The sequence below is a fragment of the Lucilia cuprina genome, chromosome 6 (genome assembly GCF_022045245.1).
Source record: "Lucilia cuprina isolate Lc7/37 chromosome 6, ASM2204524v1, whole genome shotgun sequence".
Taxonomy (NCBI): Eukaryota; Metazoa; Arthropoda; class Insecta; order Diptera; family Calliphoridae; genus Lucilia; species Lucilia cuprina.
In genome coordinates, this window is record NC_060954.1 from 63,078,692 (window position 1) to 63,095,611 (window position 16,920).

The window sequence follows — 16,920 nt, forward strand, 5'->3', positions numbered from 1 at the left end:
TTTCATAAATTTAATGAAAATGGATTTATAATTGACCTTACCAAGGTCCCCTTCTGAAAATGACTTTAAGACTTATTACTGACCCAAAAATGTGAGTACATCAGTAAAGTTCTACACAAACATGATTGATTTGATGGTGGGTATATAAGATTCGGCATGGCCGAATATAACAATCTTACTTGTTAAATTTGAGTTTACTCTTAATCGAAATTTAATAAACCAAAAAAAATTCATTAAAAAATATTAAAATTAAACATCGCATGTTCTAAATCAGGTAATATAAAAAACAGTAATTTACAGTGATTTATATTTTCGTAAATGTATGTGAAAAGCAGAGAGCCAGAGAAAACACATAATGGAGATCTTTTTTATACAAGTTCTGGAACTATCAATATGTATATTTCTGGTACCTGTTTTTACAGTCAGTCAATAGCCTTATATTTTTACATATAAAATAATACTCTCTCACAAATTGCATTATATGTATATACATATGTATTTTTTTGCATTTATCTCAACGATACATTATACTCGTTTTAGCAACAAAATGAAATAACAAAAAAAACCTACAAAATGACAAGCCCCCGTGCATGACGTCACGTATGTAGTTCTTCATCAAACTGTTAAAAATATTTCACGATTGCTTGGATATACTTGCATCAGCATTTTATGTGTGCTTCATGAGCAGCATTTTTTGTGTGACTTTAAATCAACCTCAATTATTCCACATAAACATCCATCCATACGTATTATATTCATACATATATACATAAGTCATTATGGACTTTATTTTTTTTATCTAAAATAAATACATATACATTATAAAAAACGATTTATATAAATATAAAAGTGAGTAAGTAAGAATGTACATATAAAGCACATCTGTGCAAGTCCGGTGCATTTACTTCAAATTCTCTATCTCAAATGCATTCCACACTGAAACAAACCACTTTTTGTAATTGCCCACATATACCAAATTTGTTTAAAAGTGTTTACGTATCCCATATGGTCTAGTGGCTAGGATATCTGGCTTTCACCCAGAAGGCCCGGGTTCGATTCCCGGTATGGGAAGTTTTTTTTATTTACTTCGGTTGCTTTATGAAATTATATCAAGTTTTATTAATGTTATTATTTTTACGAATTTATTTAGTTCTATAAAAAAAATTGTGGTTTAATACCTATAAAGTGCAAGCTCAAATACTCAAGCTATCTATTGCTGCCCCGTTACTTAACCGTTACTTAACTTTTGAAATACAAAAAAGCATCTAGAGATGTAATTGCTAGACCGAAACTTAAATCCATCAAATAATTCGGGAATTTCGAACAAACACACTGCTATCAATTGTATCACTTGTATAAAATACCTTACATCCGTTACCATTAAATCCAGCGTTCTGCATATTCAAGGCTAGCATACTCCAACATCCATCCCGTATAATATACAGTGACACCTAATCAATAACAATTCTAAGGTCCCACAGTCACTCCTCTAAGGATTACACTATGCAACACTATTTTTGGGGGGGCGAAAAATTCCTTCACAAAATAAAAGTATGTCATTAGTGTATTCAAAGTGCCGAAGCATTTTTCGCTGCTAGGTCAAACTTTTACGCTATCGCTAATTGAAAGTTCATAGTGGGTTAACGGGATTTTTAACATGGGGAATAAAATCATTGTTTTATTGTTTTTATTAATTGTGTTTTCTGACTTATAACATGAGTTTAATTGGCCAATTACACTCAGTTAAACTAAGATAATAAGTAACTTTACTGATAACTGAAAAACACGAAACATATATTAAACCAGGTTTAACCAAAGAATGAAGATTATCTTTATCAGAAAAACCCGCCCTTAGTGTTAAAAAGCGCAACTTTCAATGACCGATAACATGAAAGTTTGGCCTACCAACGCCGAACGGGGCTTTAATACTCTAACCTAGTACTTTAAATTATGTATCATGAGAATTTTTCACCCCCCCAGACCATGACCCTCAATTTGTTGCATAGTGTTATCTGTTGTCATTGTAACAGCATTATTTCTCTTTTCATAAATTTGGATTTAAACCACATCAACTACGTATAACCGGACAGGTCCCTTGTCCATTTACCGGGATGGTTTCCGTGGCACCAGATTATGTGGTTTTCTGTTTCGACTCCATGTCTAAACATTCCAAAGGAAAGTCATAAAAAACAATTTGCTACAAGAGCGTTGTAAATATATGAATGTTCAATTGATTCGCAATTAAATCTACTCAAATTGGTTTTGATTCAATCAAGCTTTTTCGAAAAAAATCATTACACATAACGAATTTCGTATAAGAGTTGCACTTTACATATGTACGTATAGGTATGTATATTTGTATGCATATACATACATAGATCTTAGTATGTAAGTTTTTATATATGTAGATAGATAGATATGCGATGTGTTTTTGATTAGTTCTAGAAAATACGAAACAAATTCAACTTACAATAAATAACAACAATAATCTGATAAAATCAGTAAAAAATATTAAAAATATAACTTAAATGAATTGAACAAAAAAAAAATACAGTGTACTCTCTCTTTGTGGACACCTCTTTTAAGCGGACACGTCTCATAAACGGACACTTTTTTCAGTCCCAAAAATATTCTTTGGGATTTTTAAATTTTGTTCCTTTTGAGCGGACAACCCTCCTATAACAGGACGCGGACACTTTTTTTCATACCAAAGGAGATTTTTTCCCCATAACCGGACAGATTACAGAAATGCAACACTGTTTTTGTTTACTTTATTTTATATTCTTACAGCTGTAAAAAGAGGATTTCCCTTAATTGATATTGAATGTAAAAAAACATACATTTGCAAGTGTTTATTGTACATACACGTTCTGAAATCGCAACACAGCTTTAGGCATGCTAAAGCTGTGTTGAGTATTATAGAAAAAGTTAATGTCATTGAAATACATAAAAATGAAAAACTTAGTGTACGCGAGTTAGCAATAAAATGTAAGATCAGCAAAACTCAAGCAGCTGCATTGTAAAAAACAAAGACCAAATTTTAAAATTGTGGGACACTAATGTCAATCCAGAGAGAAAAAAGGGTATGTTAAGTCCAAAGGGTCTTTGCATTGATAAATTGTGCTACGAATGGTTTGTGAAGGCTCGAAATAAAGCTATTCCTCTGTCGGGCACTCTTATAAGAAGCAAAGCTAAAGAAATTGCAGAAAATATGAATTTCGCCGATTTTAGTGCATCATCTGGCTGGCTTGAAAGGTTCAAAAAACGACATAACATATCCTTCTGTACAATTTCTGGAGAAGCTGCTAGTGTAAACCAAAATGATGTCATAAATTTTACAGAAAAAGTGCCTTCTTTGATTGAGGGATATGATCCGCGAAATATTTACAATGCAGATGAGACTGGCTTATTTTTTCGTGCATTGCCTGATAAAACATTTGCATTAAAAGGTGAAACTTGCACTGGAGGAAAAATGGCAAATGATAGGCTTACGATTTTGCATTGCGCCAATATGGCTGGAGAGAAAGAACGTCTTTTTGTTATTGGAAAAGCTGCAAAGCCACGGGCGTTTCGCAACATCAACTTAACCAATTTACCAGTTACATGGCGATCAAATAAAAAGGCTTGGATGACATCTGAATTGATGACTGATTTTCTAGTGCAGTTTGATAGGAAAATGCAAATTCAAGAACGGAAAGTTCTGCTATTTTTAGATAATGCGACTTCTAATCCTCGAGATCTCAAATTAAAAAATGTAAAAGTTATTTTTTTCCCACCAAACACAACAGCTTTTTGTCAACCACTAGATCAAGGCGTTATAAAAAACTTCAAGTTTTTGTACAAATCGTTATTTTTAAAAAATATTTTGATGCAAATGGAAGATGCAAATTCTGCTTTGGAATTATCAAAATCAATAAATTTGTTAGATGTCGTTTATTTTGCACACAAAGCGTGGGAACAAGTAAGTCCACAGACAATACAAAATTGTTTCAGGAAATCTGGGTTTGGGGAAAGAGATAGCTCCAATGACGATAACTGTTGGACCGCAGAAGATGATATTCCACTAGCAGCACTTGCTCAATTCTCTAATGTTATTAATCAAGTTCAGAACCAAATTCAAATTGACGTCGAAGAATATATAAATTTAGATTGCGACGTCATCATTAATGATGAAGATTTGGAAAACATTAGTACTGAAATGATAATTGCTTCCCAAGAAAACCTAGCCAACTCGTCTGAAGATGAAGAAAGTGAAATTGACGACAAGTTAACTTCTTATAAAGAGGCTTATATGGCAATAAAAAAACTAAAAGCATTTTCTTCATACCGCAGCGACTTTAAATCAGTTCAGTTGCTTACTGATCTTCAAATACATCTCAAAGATATTGAAATCAAAGGAAAAACTTACCAATCTAAAATTTGTGACTTTTTTAAATCCATTTGAATATATAAATGTATGTATTTTGCATTTTTTTACTTTTTGTAAAAATGTTAATGAAATGTTACTTTTCTTTGTATTATATTTTGTTATGTTGTTGTTCTTAAATAAAATAGTTTAAAAATGAATATAATAAAAATAAATCTTTACTACTCTAATAAGCGGACGCCTCTCATAAGCGGACAAATTTGTCAGTCCCTTAGGTGTCCGCTTATGAGAGAGTACACTGTATTTACATACATATGTATGTAAGTAAGTATTCATAAATATTGTGTGTGTATAATTTTAAATGTAAAAGCGTCATACAAAATGACGCAACTTTTCAATTCAATCCTGATTGAGCTTCAATTAAAACCAATTGTCTAAGAAAACATATATTTTACTCATCATTTGTATTTTAAGCAATAACTGCTAATTTAAGTAAATTTTTTGCACTAAATTTTTAAACGAATATTTTATATTAATATTTTTAATTTTTTAAGAAATCAAAAATAATTACATTCTGTAAGTCATTGAATCACTCCATGACTTGTTTTGATCAAAATTTCATAGTTTAAGATTTCATTTAATATTTTTAGCTTAAGGTGCAAATAATTTCGTTGTAGTTTTTTTAACGGACGTGCCGACATAAACGCAACAAATTAATAAATAAATTTTTTCACTACCACCTGCACCATTAAAAAATTGCACTTGTTAATTTTTGGGAATTAAAAACGTAAACACTTTTTTAGGGTAAATTTCTAAGAAATGTTTTGCATGAAATTTGACGAAAGTTAAAATGATTCTTTAATGAGTCACTGACCGATAGTAATGAAGGAGTTATTCACTAGTTTTACATACAGTTGCAGACAAAATTATAGAAAGACCTGGTTCACACTGGGAAACTTTTGTTGAGAAACTTTTGATTTCGTGTGTGAGAGAAAGAGATGGTTGATATTTCTTTATCTTTCTCTCACACACAAAACAAAAAATCAAACAAAAATCAAAAGTTTCCCCAAAAAAGTTTCCTAGTGTGAACCAGGTCAAACCGAAAAAATATATATTATATTATGAAAAAAAACGCAGTTGCTATTTGCGTTAACTAGCTTATATGATTGAACAGAATTAAATCACATGTTGTGATTCAAAAGCTAACTAACATATTTATTTATAAAAACCTATTTAGTTTTTTTGATGTAATGTAAGTAACTATTTGATAACTGTGTAATTTTCTTCAATATATTATAAACATGTTGTAAAGTTTTTCTTGTATAAAAACTGTTTCAGAAATATACACACAAATTTAAAAGCTCACTTAAAATCTTAAGATTTTTAGTGAGATTCACAAGAAGTGTATTAAAAAGTCCGCATGACCTAATAATTACTTAGATACTATTTTTTTATTCATATGAATGAATGGAGAAAACGTTTTTGTAAACGTTGGTTTTTTTAATTGAAATAAAATATAAAAAATTAAACTTCAATACGACAAACAAAAAATAATATTCAAAATACTTTTTAATACATTTCAAAGTCACCTCCTTCTTGTGATTTTTTTCAGACGTGTAAGTATGCACGTTTTCAGTGAGTCTCAATTTAAAAGAATTATTTATTTGCAAACAAATATACATAGATACATGTATGTATGTATGTATGTATGTATGTATGTATGTATGTATGTATGTATGTATGTATGTATGTATGTATGTATGTATGTATGTATATACAATCGTATGATCATTTACATAGGTACGTATGAAATATTCAATCAATTTAGTTGTTTTTAAAAATTTGTTAAATTGACACACACATCTTCCTAGCAAAATAATAATTTTTGCAATGGGAGGTGTGTTCTTGGACGGAAAGATACATTTTTAAATTGTGAGTGATCATTGGGGGGCATGATTATATACTATAAATATAATAAATATTATGTACAATACAATATGTATCATCGTCATCATGTGATGAGATGCGCTACTTATACATACATTCGTATTTGCATCTACAAAAGTTTACGACGTATTTGCGTCATTTCTTTAACAAATAAACAAACGCTTTGACAATATTTGGCACTTGACAATCATTTTGTACAGCAGAATAATGTATAAGTATTTTTATCTTGAATTTTTTCTATCTATGTGTATATTTGTTTGTTTTTTTTTTTACAGCTGAAACAAACAAAATCTTTTCGAAAGTATGTAATTGTTAATTAAAGTTCAATGTTGCATTCTCGTACAAAGTACATGGCGTTAAACGGTATAATAAAAGTATTTTTTTTTTTATATTGTATTTCCCAAATATTTTTAGATTGGTTATAGTAATTGATAATAATTAAATTTGTTTTCTTCATGTATATGCGATATATCTAAAATATATAATTTCCTTGATATTGATGTACAACTTTTTTTATGATTTTAGATGCTTGTCTTCGTTGTCAGGCGGAAAACAAACGTGATGTTTTGGGCCGCCAGGATTGCGTTGTCGTGTGGGGTGAATGTAATCACTCGTTCCATCATTGCTGCATGTCGCTCTGGGTAAAACAAAATAATCGTTGTCCCCTATGCCAACAAGAATGGTCCATACAACGAATGGGCAAATAATACTCATCATATGAATATTGTTCATTACATGTTTAATAAAATCATTACAATAAACAAAAATATATAGATCTTGCCTGCTCCACTGTAACTATAAAATGTGAAACAGTTTAATTAAAGTTTGTTACATTATAAAGTGGACCAATAATTGAATGGCCAATTTGAGATAAGTACTCTTTAAATTTGTATAAAGGTTAATAAACTTTCTTACAACACAATAAAATTTAGCACAAATAGCACATTTATTATATAAATATAAATCCTTCTATAAAATTTTTTTAATTCTTGATTAACCCTTTCCCCCCTATAATGCATCATTCAGAAAATAAGTTTTTGAACAATTTTGTATAAAGAAAAATATCAATAACGTCGGCAATTAATAGCAGAAGTGTTGCATTTAAATAACGGTGCAAAACTAAAATTAAATAAATAATGTTTGACAATGCACATATATTCTCCATGTTAATTAATTAATTAATCAAACAATATATATAAAATTTTAAAGGCCTCAACTTCGCCTTTCTAAATCCGTTGAGAATTTTAATATCGATTGAGATTCAACGAGGTTTTTTACCCCTATCTCAAGATTTTGGCGGTGTTTGGCAAATTTCAAAAACAGATTCTTGTTCTACTCCGATTCACCTTTCAGAAAAATAATAATAATAATCATTTCCCCGGTATTTATTTAAGTCGTATTGTATAATCAACAAATTACATACTCAATGTTTAACTAACACGAACACGTAGGATAAAAATAATATTTGCACAAAATAGCATTTATGTAAATAAATAAATTAAAAAAAATGTTGCTAAATATTTAATCTCCTAAAAATAATTATACTACTTTCCCGTATTTTTACGCTTTTACAACAAACAACCCAAAAATTCTACTTCAAAACTATCTCCTTTGTGTATGTGTAATGTAACATTTTTCGCCAAAAACAAATGCCCCGGGTGAGGCTCGAACTCACGACCTTAAGATTATGAGACTTACGCGCTGCCTACTGCGCCACCGAGGCTATGATAATGCTATTAACAATGCTTGATAAAAGTAAATGAGTGAGTTTAAAAATACTAATTTGATTATAATTTAGAACTTTTTGTTAATTTTATTATACAAAAAACCAGAGAGTTAATAAAAATTCTATCTACTGTGATCTGCTTATAATTAAAAGCTGGAATAACTTAATCTAGTTTAAAATTTTTAATTAATTGCTTGTTATTTATAATTAATTTTATTTTATAAAAAATGTATTTAATTTTTAGTTTTTTAAATAGTTTTTTAAATTAAAAATAAACTTGAAATTTACAAAACGTATTTAGCCAGCGTTTCGCAGCATGTCCCTTTGGCGCAGAGGATAGCGCGTTGGACTTCTAATCCAAAGGTCGTGGGTTCGATCCCCACAAGGGATGAAGTTTTCGGAATTCCGGGATAAACTTTTGATTTTATTCTATATCTAAGCTTAGATTTATTTACAAATATGTAAATGTACATAATAAAGTGATGTATGGATGTAATTCACGTTCTACATCATTTAAGATCATAAATTTTATATTGTTATTATGTAATAATTAAATTATTTTTAAATATTTTCAAGCGTTTGATAACGTAAATTTCCGATTATTTTTCGATAATTAAAGCAATTTTAGTGTCCCTTTGGCGCAGAGGATAGCGCGTTGGACTTCTAATCCAAAGGTCGTGGGTTCGATCCCCACAAGGGATGAAGAATATGATTATTTTCTTCAAAAGTTAAACAACTAATCGTCAAAATATCAAAAATTGGTTTTATTAAAATTAGTTTATTAGTTAGTTATTAGTTACAATTAACATCTGATCAGTTGTAAAAGAACGAGACATTTTAATACTTAAAAAAATACTAAAATAAATATCAAATATGTTGTACGTAAAAAGAAGCTTGAGAGAAAACTCACGAATGACAACCGTTCGGTTTCGTCTATGTACAAATAAAAATTGTAAACAATAATCAGCTATTCTTTCACCTTGTATTCCGTACTGCAGTTTTATTGTAGATTTAATTACAAATTATTTATTTAGTGCTGGTTTACAATGAGAAACTTTTTTGTGAAACTTTTAATTTCTAATTACACTGGGAATCTTTTTCTTATAAATTCTCTTTGAAAGATTCCTTAATGTCAAGAGAAGAATAAGAAAACTGGGTTTTCGTACATATTAAGGACACATTAGAGATTTTTGCTAGAAGAGTATTTATTACAATCTTTTCGAAATAGGTCTCAAAAGTTCCGTAATATTGAACATATAGTTCCTAGTTCCTAAAACGACTTTTAGTGTATTATAAGGGGCATATATAAATTTCTAAGAAATTCTATGTATATGTATACGGATTTAAGGCCTGGACAAATCAACAAATTGTCACATCAATTAATATGGATCCTTTACTACAAGACTGGTGTTTGAATCAAAAACACGTGTTTGTTAAATAACGATTATATTGAAAGTTACTCCCCTAATGTTAATATGTAAGTGTGTCTCTTTGGCGCAGAGGATAGCGCGTTGGACTTCTAATCCAAAGGTCGCGGGTTCGATCCCCGCAAGAGATGAAAAGCTTTACTTTTTAAGAATGAAAAGTTTGCTTAGGGTTAGGTTGATAGGAGGATACTACTATATACTTACATCAAATCCGAAGAAAAAAAGTTTGCTTACTTACATATAAATTTGTGTAAATAAAATAATTATGTAAAAAATCAACCGTAGGTTGGTTGTGTTCTTTATCTTGGGTTTAAAAATTCTGGAACAAAAAGTTCTTTACAAGAAATAAGTTTATTTATTATCTATCTAGTCTTCACCTCCATTTGGGCCCTATATTAACGTTTTACAACATGTCATCTAACGAACACACATTTTTATTGTATGTATATATATTAGACTGTCTCACAAAAAATGGTGCCCCCTCAAAAAATTCGCTGTAATAATGGACAGTTTTCAAAAAATTATCACAATTTTTCATGTCCGTCTTGCTGTGTGTCCATATAAAGCTTGTGCGCACGCTACAAGTCGCAATTTTCAAGATACATTATTTGATGAAATTTGGCACTACTCTTTTTGTGGTTCAAGGACGAACGTTATTTCTCCTAGCCTCCATACAATCAAACGCACCCCCCAAATCGAGCCTTTAGGCTCATAATTACGTTAAATGTTTTATAATGTCAACAAAAAATCAGCAATACTAATTTTTATAGTGATAGGGACTCATTTCACCCCAGCCCCCATACAAACTTGCCTTCCGAAAATGACTCGAAGGTCAAAATTAACTTAAATTACTAATAAAACGATTAAAATCTACAAAATGACTTTGACGAGACGTAAATTCAAGGAAAGGTCCATATTTACCCCTACTCCCTATGAGCCCTCTTGTAGAAAATCTCTTTTTTTGCAACAATAAGTAAAAATATTCCGAAATAAAACTAATTAAATAAATGCTTTATTTTTTAAAAAATAATCTACAATTTTATAATACTGACTGGTGTATGGTATCATATGATCGGTAATGTCCGACTATAAATAATATTATACTTTTTAAATTTTACAGTTCTTCTTAAACAAGATATGCAATAGTGTGTGGTGTCATTAAAAATTGTGAAAAACTAAAAATTTTAATAAATATTTTGGAATATCAAAATTATGAATATGGAATTATGACATAAATCATTGGACGCAGCTTTAAAATCCCTTTCAAACGATACTTTCGTGGGTTACAATTATTATTTTTTGTTATTTATTTATAAATTCAAAAAAGATTCGTGCAAACGGTATGATACCGTTATATAACGTTATTTTGTATCGGTAGAAATAATAATTAATACCGGTATAAAATAACATGTATTTAATTTTAAACGGTATTTAAGCGGCATTGTAAAAATAATAACCACCTACCTTGATATATATATAACATAAACAAATATAAATTAATAAATAAAATAAAGATTTTTAAAATAAATTTTTTGTTTGTTTGTTTGTACCATGTTAGTTTTTGTAAGTTTTTGGGTTGTTCTGTGTTTGTTTAACCGCATATTATTTTAAATCAACCCTGTATGAATAATACGAGTACTAAGTGTGTAACCCTGTAACTGTTTAACCTAATCAAAATCAGCATTTGTGCAAGTGTCGACAACTGTCCCTTTGGCGCAGAGGATAGCGCGTTGGACTTCTAATCCAAAGGTCGCGGGTTCGATCCCCGCAAGGGATGTCTTTGAAGTTTTTTTTTTAATTTTTTTTGGGTAAAAAAGTCGTCATTCATTCAGTTTGTCCGTCGTCAGTCGTATTTTTAAACCAAATTTCAAAAATATTTATAAAAATGACAAAAAAATTTTTTGACTTTACCCCAGATGGGACTCGAACCCACAATCCCCGGCTTAGGAGGCCGATGCCTTATCCATTAGGCCACTGGGGCTGTTGTGTGCCAGGTGTCAAAATACTTATTTCAATATAGCACCCCACATTTTATTACTACTTTACGTGCTTACAACAAAAACTTTTTTTTGTATGCGACCGACCGTCCGTCGGTCTGTTTTATAGAAAATGGATGAAGGGGGGGAGTGGTTGTTGTTTTTTTCTGGTGTCGCGACAGTCGTCAGATTTTTTAATAAAAAATTTGATTTTTCTTTCTTACAACACTCCCTGCATTACGAAATAAAAAAACAAACGACGGATGGACGGGAAGGATTGAATGGATTGATCTATCTATCTATCTATCTATCTATCTATCTATCTATCTATCTATCTATCTATCTATCTATCTATCTATCTATCTATCTATCTATCTATCTATCTATCTATCTATCTATCTATCTATCTATCTATCTATCTATCTATCTATCTATCTATCTATCTATCTATCTATCTATCTATCTATCTATCTATCTATCTATCTATCTATCTATCTATCTATCTATCTATCTATCATCTAGCTATCTCTAAAAAGCGTCAGAAAGAAAGAAAAAAAAACGCCACAAAAATTGAGAAAAAAACGCTAAAACGAGAGATGATAAAATTCCGATAGATAAAGTTAGAGATGACACATTTTTTTGGTATAATTTTTTAGTTTTTATAATTCCCATATTCTTTTTTGCTGTAAATTTCGAATAAATAGAGCATCCCACCTAGTTAGCTGAAGAAAAACAACGAAAAAGAAAGAGCAGGAACGAACAATGAAAGAGGTGAGAGACGGGGTTGGAACAAACAGCGTTGGTCGACCGTTAGAAAGAAATTGGAAGAAGGGGGGTGTGAGTGAGTGTGCGCTGTGTATGAGGAGGGGAGCCCCGTTGAACGAGGTCGGCCGGGGTAGTTTGGGCCTCGCTTTTTAATTCGCGAGGCGCCCCCTAGGTGTGGGAATTTTTTTAATTTTGGTGGTGTGGTGAATAAAAAGCGTGGTGAATAAAGAAGTGTGGTGAATAAAGAAGTGTGGTGAATACAAGTGTGGTGAATACATGTGTGGTGAAAAAAGCGTGGTGAATAAAAAAGTGTGGTGAATAAAAATAAATTCACCACAAATACCGTTATGTCAAATTTTTCAAGGTCATTGAGTTTGGCCACCCTAAAAGTATGCTGCGAAAAATCAATTGTAAAATTCATTCATTGCGAAATGATAACACAAAATAAAAAAAGTTTCATGTTCTATTGTTTGTTGGGTTGGGTAAGAAAAAACAAACAACAACAAACAAACACAAAAATTATTATAAATTTTTTTTTGTTTTTTTTATTAGTTTGGCCTGAAGGGTGGTGGGTCATTTTAAAAATATTCTTCACAGGTGCCACATATATATAATAAATATAATAAATAAAAATGATGGCTATTAAATAAAATAAAAATAATCCGAAGATCACCACAACATTCTGGGACCTGGGCCGCCTGCCTGCTGCCGAAAAGTCTGACTGACTGACCAACATCATCGAGAAGGGTCGGTGTCTTCCATCAAAACAAATTGATTGAGAAGATGCACAAAACAGATAGATGATGTTGATGCAGCGTCCTGGTTTCCTCGTATATTATTTTATTTGTTCTATCTATCATGAACATACATCCAATTGCGATTCGGAGTGCAACTTAAGTAATTCCGAAGATCATTTTAATGGCATCTGTGACCACCGTCGGTCGACGTCGTAAGATGGGAAGGATAGATATGGATGTCTGTAGTAAGTTAATAATAATGCCGAAGGGGGTTGATGCCAACGTCCTAATTTCCTCTATCTATCATCAACATCCAGTGCATTTTTTTGGAATGTCAAAATATAAAAAATATCAATCAATCAATCAAGTAGTAAGTAGTTCATTCAGATAGATGATGAGAGACCAAGCATACTGCTCATAGTGTAATTTTTAATCAATAGACACTCATCCAGTTGCAGATTCCATTGGGAGTGCATTATTTTGGAATGTCAATAATATGAGTGCTTTTTAAAAAATGATTTACACCCAACATCATTCTTTGTAACACCCAAAAATAATTGGTCCTACCTACACCTTTACTCACTCAATAGACTCAGAAAATCACTTACTGATTTCTGTCCGACCGTCTGTGTGGTCATGTGATGTTGTTGTACTTGATAAAGATAGCGGCCGGCAGTGATAGATATATATATATAAATTCTATTAGAAAAGATTTAAAAAATGTTGGTTTTCATATTTGCAATTTACATAAATTAAACTTTCTTAAGAAATAAAATTCTTATTTATAAAATTCATGATTTAAAGTTGTATAGTTGACAGATTTTCTTTCCAGTTTTTTAAATCACTTCATTTATGACAAATAATTTAACATTTTGGAAGGCATTTAGCATAGCTTTAATTGAACTATTATTAAAAAGTCATGAAAATGACGTTCGCTTTGAACCACTTCCATTTTTTTTTGCTGGGTAATAATAGGACAGATATCCCCTCTCACCATCATATTATTCATTAATTTTAATTATTATTTTTCTCTACATCTTGTTAATTTTATTTAGGCTAGCTTTTTATAATAATATATAAATAAAATTATTAATTAATATAGTTTTTTTTAATTAAAATACATTTTTACATTGTTTTTATATATAATAAATATAGTTAGTTGCTTGAAACTTTTTAACAAGTCACTCCACATAATTCTTCTTCTTCACACATTCTTTCCAATGTGTCCCAAATTTATTTTTAAATGCGGTGGTTGTGTGTCCAGTCATTCAGATTTTCTTTTGTAAAGATGGAGGTAAATTTCGTTCTAAGACATTTTCTTTTAAGCGTAACTTATCCACGTGACCAGCATTTGCCAGAATGTCATCTTCTGTTAGACGTTCGGCTCGATTTTCCTGGACAGATTCTACAACAAAATTGAATGAAGAAAAATTTTAATACAAAAAATACGTGGAGGGACGGACTTTTTTACTTACTGCTGTACGGTGTATATTTGTCAGAAAGCAAACTTTCTAAATTATATCCTATAAATCCTACCACTCCTGCAATGGGAAGTGTGATGTAGACAGCATTTCGACGCAAAACAGCTAAAAGAAGCGGCCACATTTTGTTTCTTTCAATTTAAGAAAATTTATTTTTTTCTATGTTAAATAATATTTGTTTTTATTGTTTATTTTTCAATGAATGGCTTTTAAAGAAAGAAGAAGAATTTGTAATGTCAAAAAACAGTATTGCCAAAGTAGAAATTATGTCCAATTGGAAGTAAACAAGTGGCAATTTAAGAATCTAAATTAGACAATGTTATTATAAATTAGACAATGTTATTAAAATAAAAAATATATATTGGTAAATATTATTGTTTAGTGTCTTCAAGTTCTGTAATTGTTTATATTTTAGTAATGGAAAATAGCAAAATGGTTACCACGTCTCCAGTGTTTCCCCTGAGTTATCATTTATTGTTGAATAGCTTCATTAACAAGAAGTTGGTGTAAGCAAAAGATTAGAAAAAAATTTTATTTATTTTCTTTAAAGTTATTTTTTTTTAGCAAAAGTGATTAAAGTGCATTTGAAAATAGAAAAATGAATCCCATAGATCAAAGTGAACATTTACTGGCATTAAAAGGTAAATACTATTTAATTGTATAAAGCATTTATTCATATTGATTTTTGTTTTGCAGTGATGCGCTTAACCAGACCAACTTTGGTTTGCCCACAAATTATATCTTGTGAACCTCGAGACTTGCCACAACTTAGCTTCAAGCAGGTTTCAGAGACTGAAGGCACCGCCATTGCGGGATCAGAATTTTTAGCTGCTGGTCAGTTTATGCTTCTTCCTCAGTCATTTGGTAATATCTATCTGGGAGAGACATTTTCTAGTTATATTTGCGTCCACAACTGCACTTCCCATCCAGTGGATGGTGTTACTGTTAAAGCAGATCTGCAGTCAAACAATACACGTATTAATTTACCCATGCACGAAAACAAAGCAAAACCAGCAACATTAGGTCCTGACGAGACCTTAGATGATGTCATTCGTTACGAGGTTAAAGAAATCGGAACTCATATGTAGGGAAAATGCATTTTAACTAAAAAAACTGTAATAACATTTTAAATTTGTTTTTACACATTTCAGTCTCGTTTGTGAAGTTAACTATACCACTCCTGCCGGTCTGCCTCAATATTTCCGTAAATTCTTCAAATTTCAAGTTTTAAAACCTTTGGATGTGAAAACCAAATTTTACAATGCTGAAATGGATGAAATATATTTAGAAGCTCAAATACAAAACATTACTACGGGTCCTTTTTGTCTGGAGAAGGTTGAGCTTGATAGTTCGGATCAATATACGGTGACTTCGCTAAATACTTTGCCAAATGGAGAATCTGTTTTTACGTCAAAAAATATGCTGCAACCAAACAATAGCTGTCAATTTCTTTATTGCATAAAAGTATTTTATAGAATTTGTTGTTAATAATAATCATTAACGATAAAAATATTTGCAGCCCAAGCCGGAAGTCTCGAAGGATATTAAAGTATTAAGAACAGCAAATACTGTGGGAAAACTGGACATTGTTTGGCGTTCAAATTTAGGAGAAAAGGGACGCCTACAAACGAGTCAGTTACAAAGATTGGTAGGGACCATTATAAACAATATAAAAATTAAATTTTTAATTTACAATTTAATTCTGTCGTTTAAGCCGTTTGAATATAAAGATGTTCGATTAGAAGTAATTGATGCTATGAATATCGTCAAGGTTGGTGAACCTTTTACTTTCGTTTGTAGAGTAACTAATACTGCAGACAGACCTATGGATTTGATGGTCAAACTACCAACTCCATTAGATTTCAATTGTCCCTATACTGGATGTGCGGAATTTAGTATAGGTGTAGTTGATCCAGGCCAATATAAGGAGTTTCCTCTAACAATATGTCCTTCCAAGTTGGGTCTGGTAAAGGTGACACCATTGGTATTGTTAAACACAATGATACAGGAGCAATATACAATTGAAAAGGTAGTTGATGTTTTTGTTGTAGACAGTGACTACCATAATGATGAATCATTCCAAATTAATAAATTTGTTCGTTATGATAATGCTCCACATCAACAGGTTGAAGATCAGTCACTACAACTTCAAGTCGTCTAGAATTAAGAAAAAGTAAACGTATTTATTTTATAATCTACTACTATCTATATTAATTATATATTTCCATATGTAATAAAAACATATTTATTTAGTAAAAACGAAAATTTTATCCTCCATCCCACAATTCGAAAGAACGAAAGATTAATTTATTTTGTTTCTTGTTTGTGTTTTTAAAGTTACTCTTGAAATTTATAGTATGTAATAACCTGGTGATTTTGGTATTTGATTTCTTTTTATCATTCAATATTTAATGAATCAATTGTATTTCTTCAGAAATGTTTAACTGATATGTGTATTACCCAATGTCCTTTATAGTCCAGAGTTTTATTTGCCA

The 16,920-nt window shown here is 30.7% G+C and overlaps 3 protein-coding genes, 1 long non-coding RNA gene and 7 other non-coding genes across 15 annotated transcripts in view; 8 read left to right on the forward strand and 3 right to left on the reverse strand.

Moving 5' to 3' along the window:
- Window positions 1-7,182, forward strand: part of LOC111675952 (RING-box protein 2) — a 24,818-nt gene extending 17,636 nt beyond the window's left edge. For both annotated transcript variants that reach the window (XM_023436838.2, XM_023436839.2), the window contains one exon: window positions 6,839-7,182. In XM_023436838.2, coding sequence (XP_023292606.2) covers window positions 6,839-7,020 — 182 coding nt within the window. In that variant the 3' untranslated portion in view covers window positions 7,021-7,182. The remainder of the gene's footprint in view (window positions 1-6,838) is intronic.
- Trnae-uuc lies at window positions 1,000-1,071 on the forward strand. Its single transcript has one exon. It is a non-coding gene; the product is annotated as a tRNA-Glu (tRNA).
- A 781-nt stretch (window positions 7,183-7,963) lies between the features above and the next one.
- Window positions 7,964-8,036, reverse strand: Trnam-cau. The gene has a single exon. It is a non-coding gene; the product is annotated as a tRNA-Met (tRNA).
- Window positions 8,037-8,357: 321 nt separating this feature from the next.
- On the forward strand, window positions 8,358-8,430 carry Trnar-ucu. Its single transcript has one exon. It is a non-coding gene; the product is annotated as a tRNA-Arg (tRNA).
- A 238-nt stretch (window positions 8,431-8,668) lies between these two features.
- On the forward strand, window positions 8,669-8,741 carry Trnar-ucu. The gene has a single exon. It is a non-coding gene; the product is annotated as a tRNA-Arg (tRNA).
- Window positions 8,742-9,524: 783 nt separating this feature from the next.
- Window positions 9,525-9,597, forward strand: Trnar-ucu. Its single transcript has one exon. It is a non-coding gene; the product is annotated as a tRNA-Arg (tRNA).
- Window positions 9,598-11,170: 1,573 nt separating this feature from the next.
- Trnar-ucu lies at window positions 11,171-11,243 on the forward strand. The gene has a single exon. It is a non-coding gene; the product is annotated as a tRNA-Arg (tRNA).
- Window positions 11,244-11,374: 131 nt separating this feature from the next.
- Trnar-ccu lies at window positions 11,375-11,447 on the reverse strand. The gene has a single exon. It is a non-coding gene; the product is annotated as a tRNA-Arg (tRNA).
- A 1,300-nt stretch (window positions 11,448-12,747) lies between these two features.
- LOC124420773 lies at window positions 12,748-14,043 on the forward strand. 3 transcript variants are annotated; one of them, XR_006941370.1, is made up of 2 exons: window positions 12,748-13,314; window positions 13,366-14,043. It is a non-coding gene; the product is annotated as an uncharacterized LOC124420773 (long non-coding RNA). The 3 variants fall into 3 exon arrangements; XR_006941371.1 differs by having other exon boundaries at window positions 13,385-14,043; XR_006941369.1 differs by having other exon boundaries at window positions 13,397-14,043.
- Window positions 14,044-14,155: 112 nt separating this feature from the next.
- Window positions 14,156-14,629, reverse strand: LOC111675941 (small integral membrane protein 12). The gene is made up of 2 exons (XM_023436823.2): window positions 14,420-14,629; window positions 14,156-14,349 (listed from the first exon to the last, which is right to left on the reverse strand). Exons 1-2 carry the CDS (start codon window positions 14,547-14,549, stop codon window positions 14,213-14,215), a joined length of 267 nt encoding a protein of 88 aa, XP_023292591.1. The 5' UTR covers window positions 14,550-14,629; the 3' UTR covers window positions 14,156-14,212.
- Window positions 14,630-14,912: 283 nt separating this feature from the next.
- Window positions 14,913-16,707, forward strand: LOC111675921 (probable trafficking protein particle complex subunit 13 homolog). Of its 2 annotated transcripts, XM_046954878.1 has the most exons (6): window positions 14,913-14,931; window positions 14,990-15,066; window positions 15,122-15,509; window positions 15,577-15,889; window positions 15,945-16,073; window positions 16,140-16,707. In XM_046954878.1, the coding sequence occupies exons 2-6, from the start codon at window positions 15,024-15,026 to the stop codon at window positions 16,584-16,586; spliced, it is 1,320 nt and encodes a 439-aa protein (XP_046810834.1). In that variant the 5' UTR covers window positions 14,913-14,931; window positions 14,990-15,023; the 3' UTR covers window positions 16,587-16,707. The 2 variants fall into 2 exon arrangements, with proteins under 2 accessions (XP_046810834.1, XP_023292557.2); XM_023436789.2 differs by having other exon boundaries at window positions 14,927-15,066.
- Window positions 16,708-16,920: the final 213 nt, after the last annotated feature.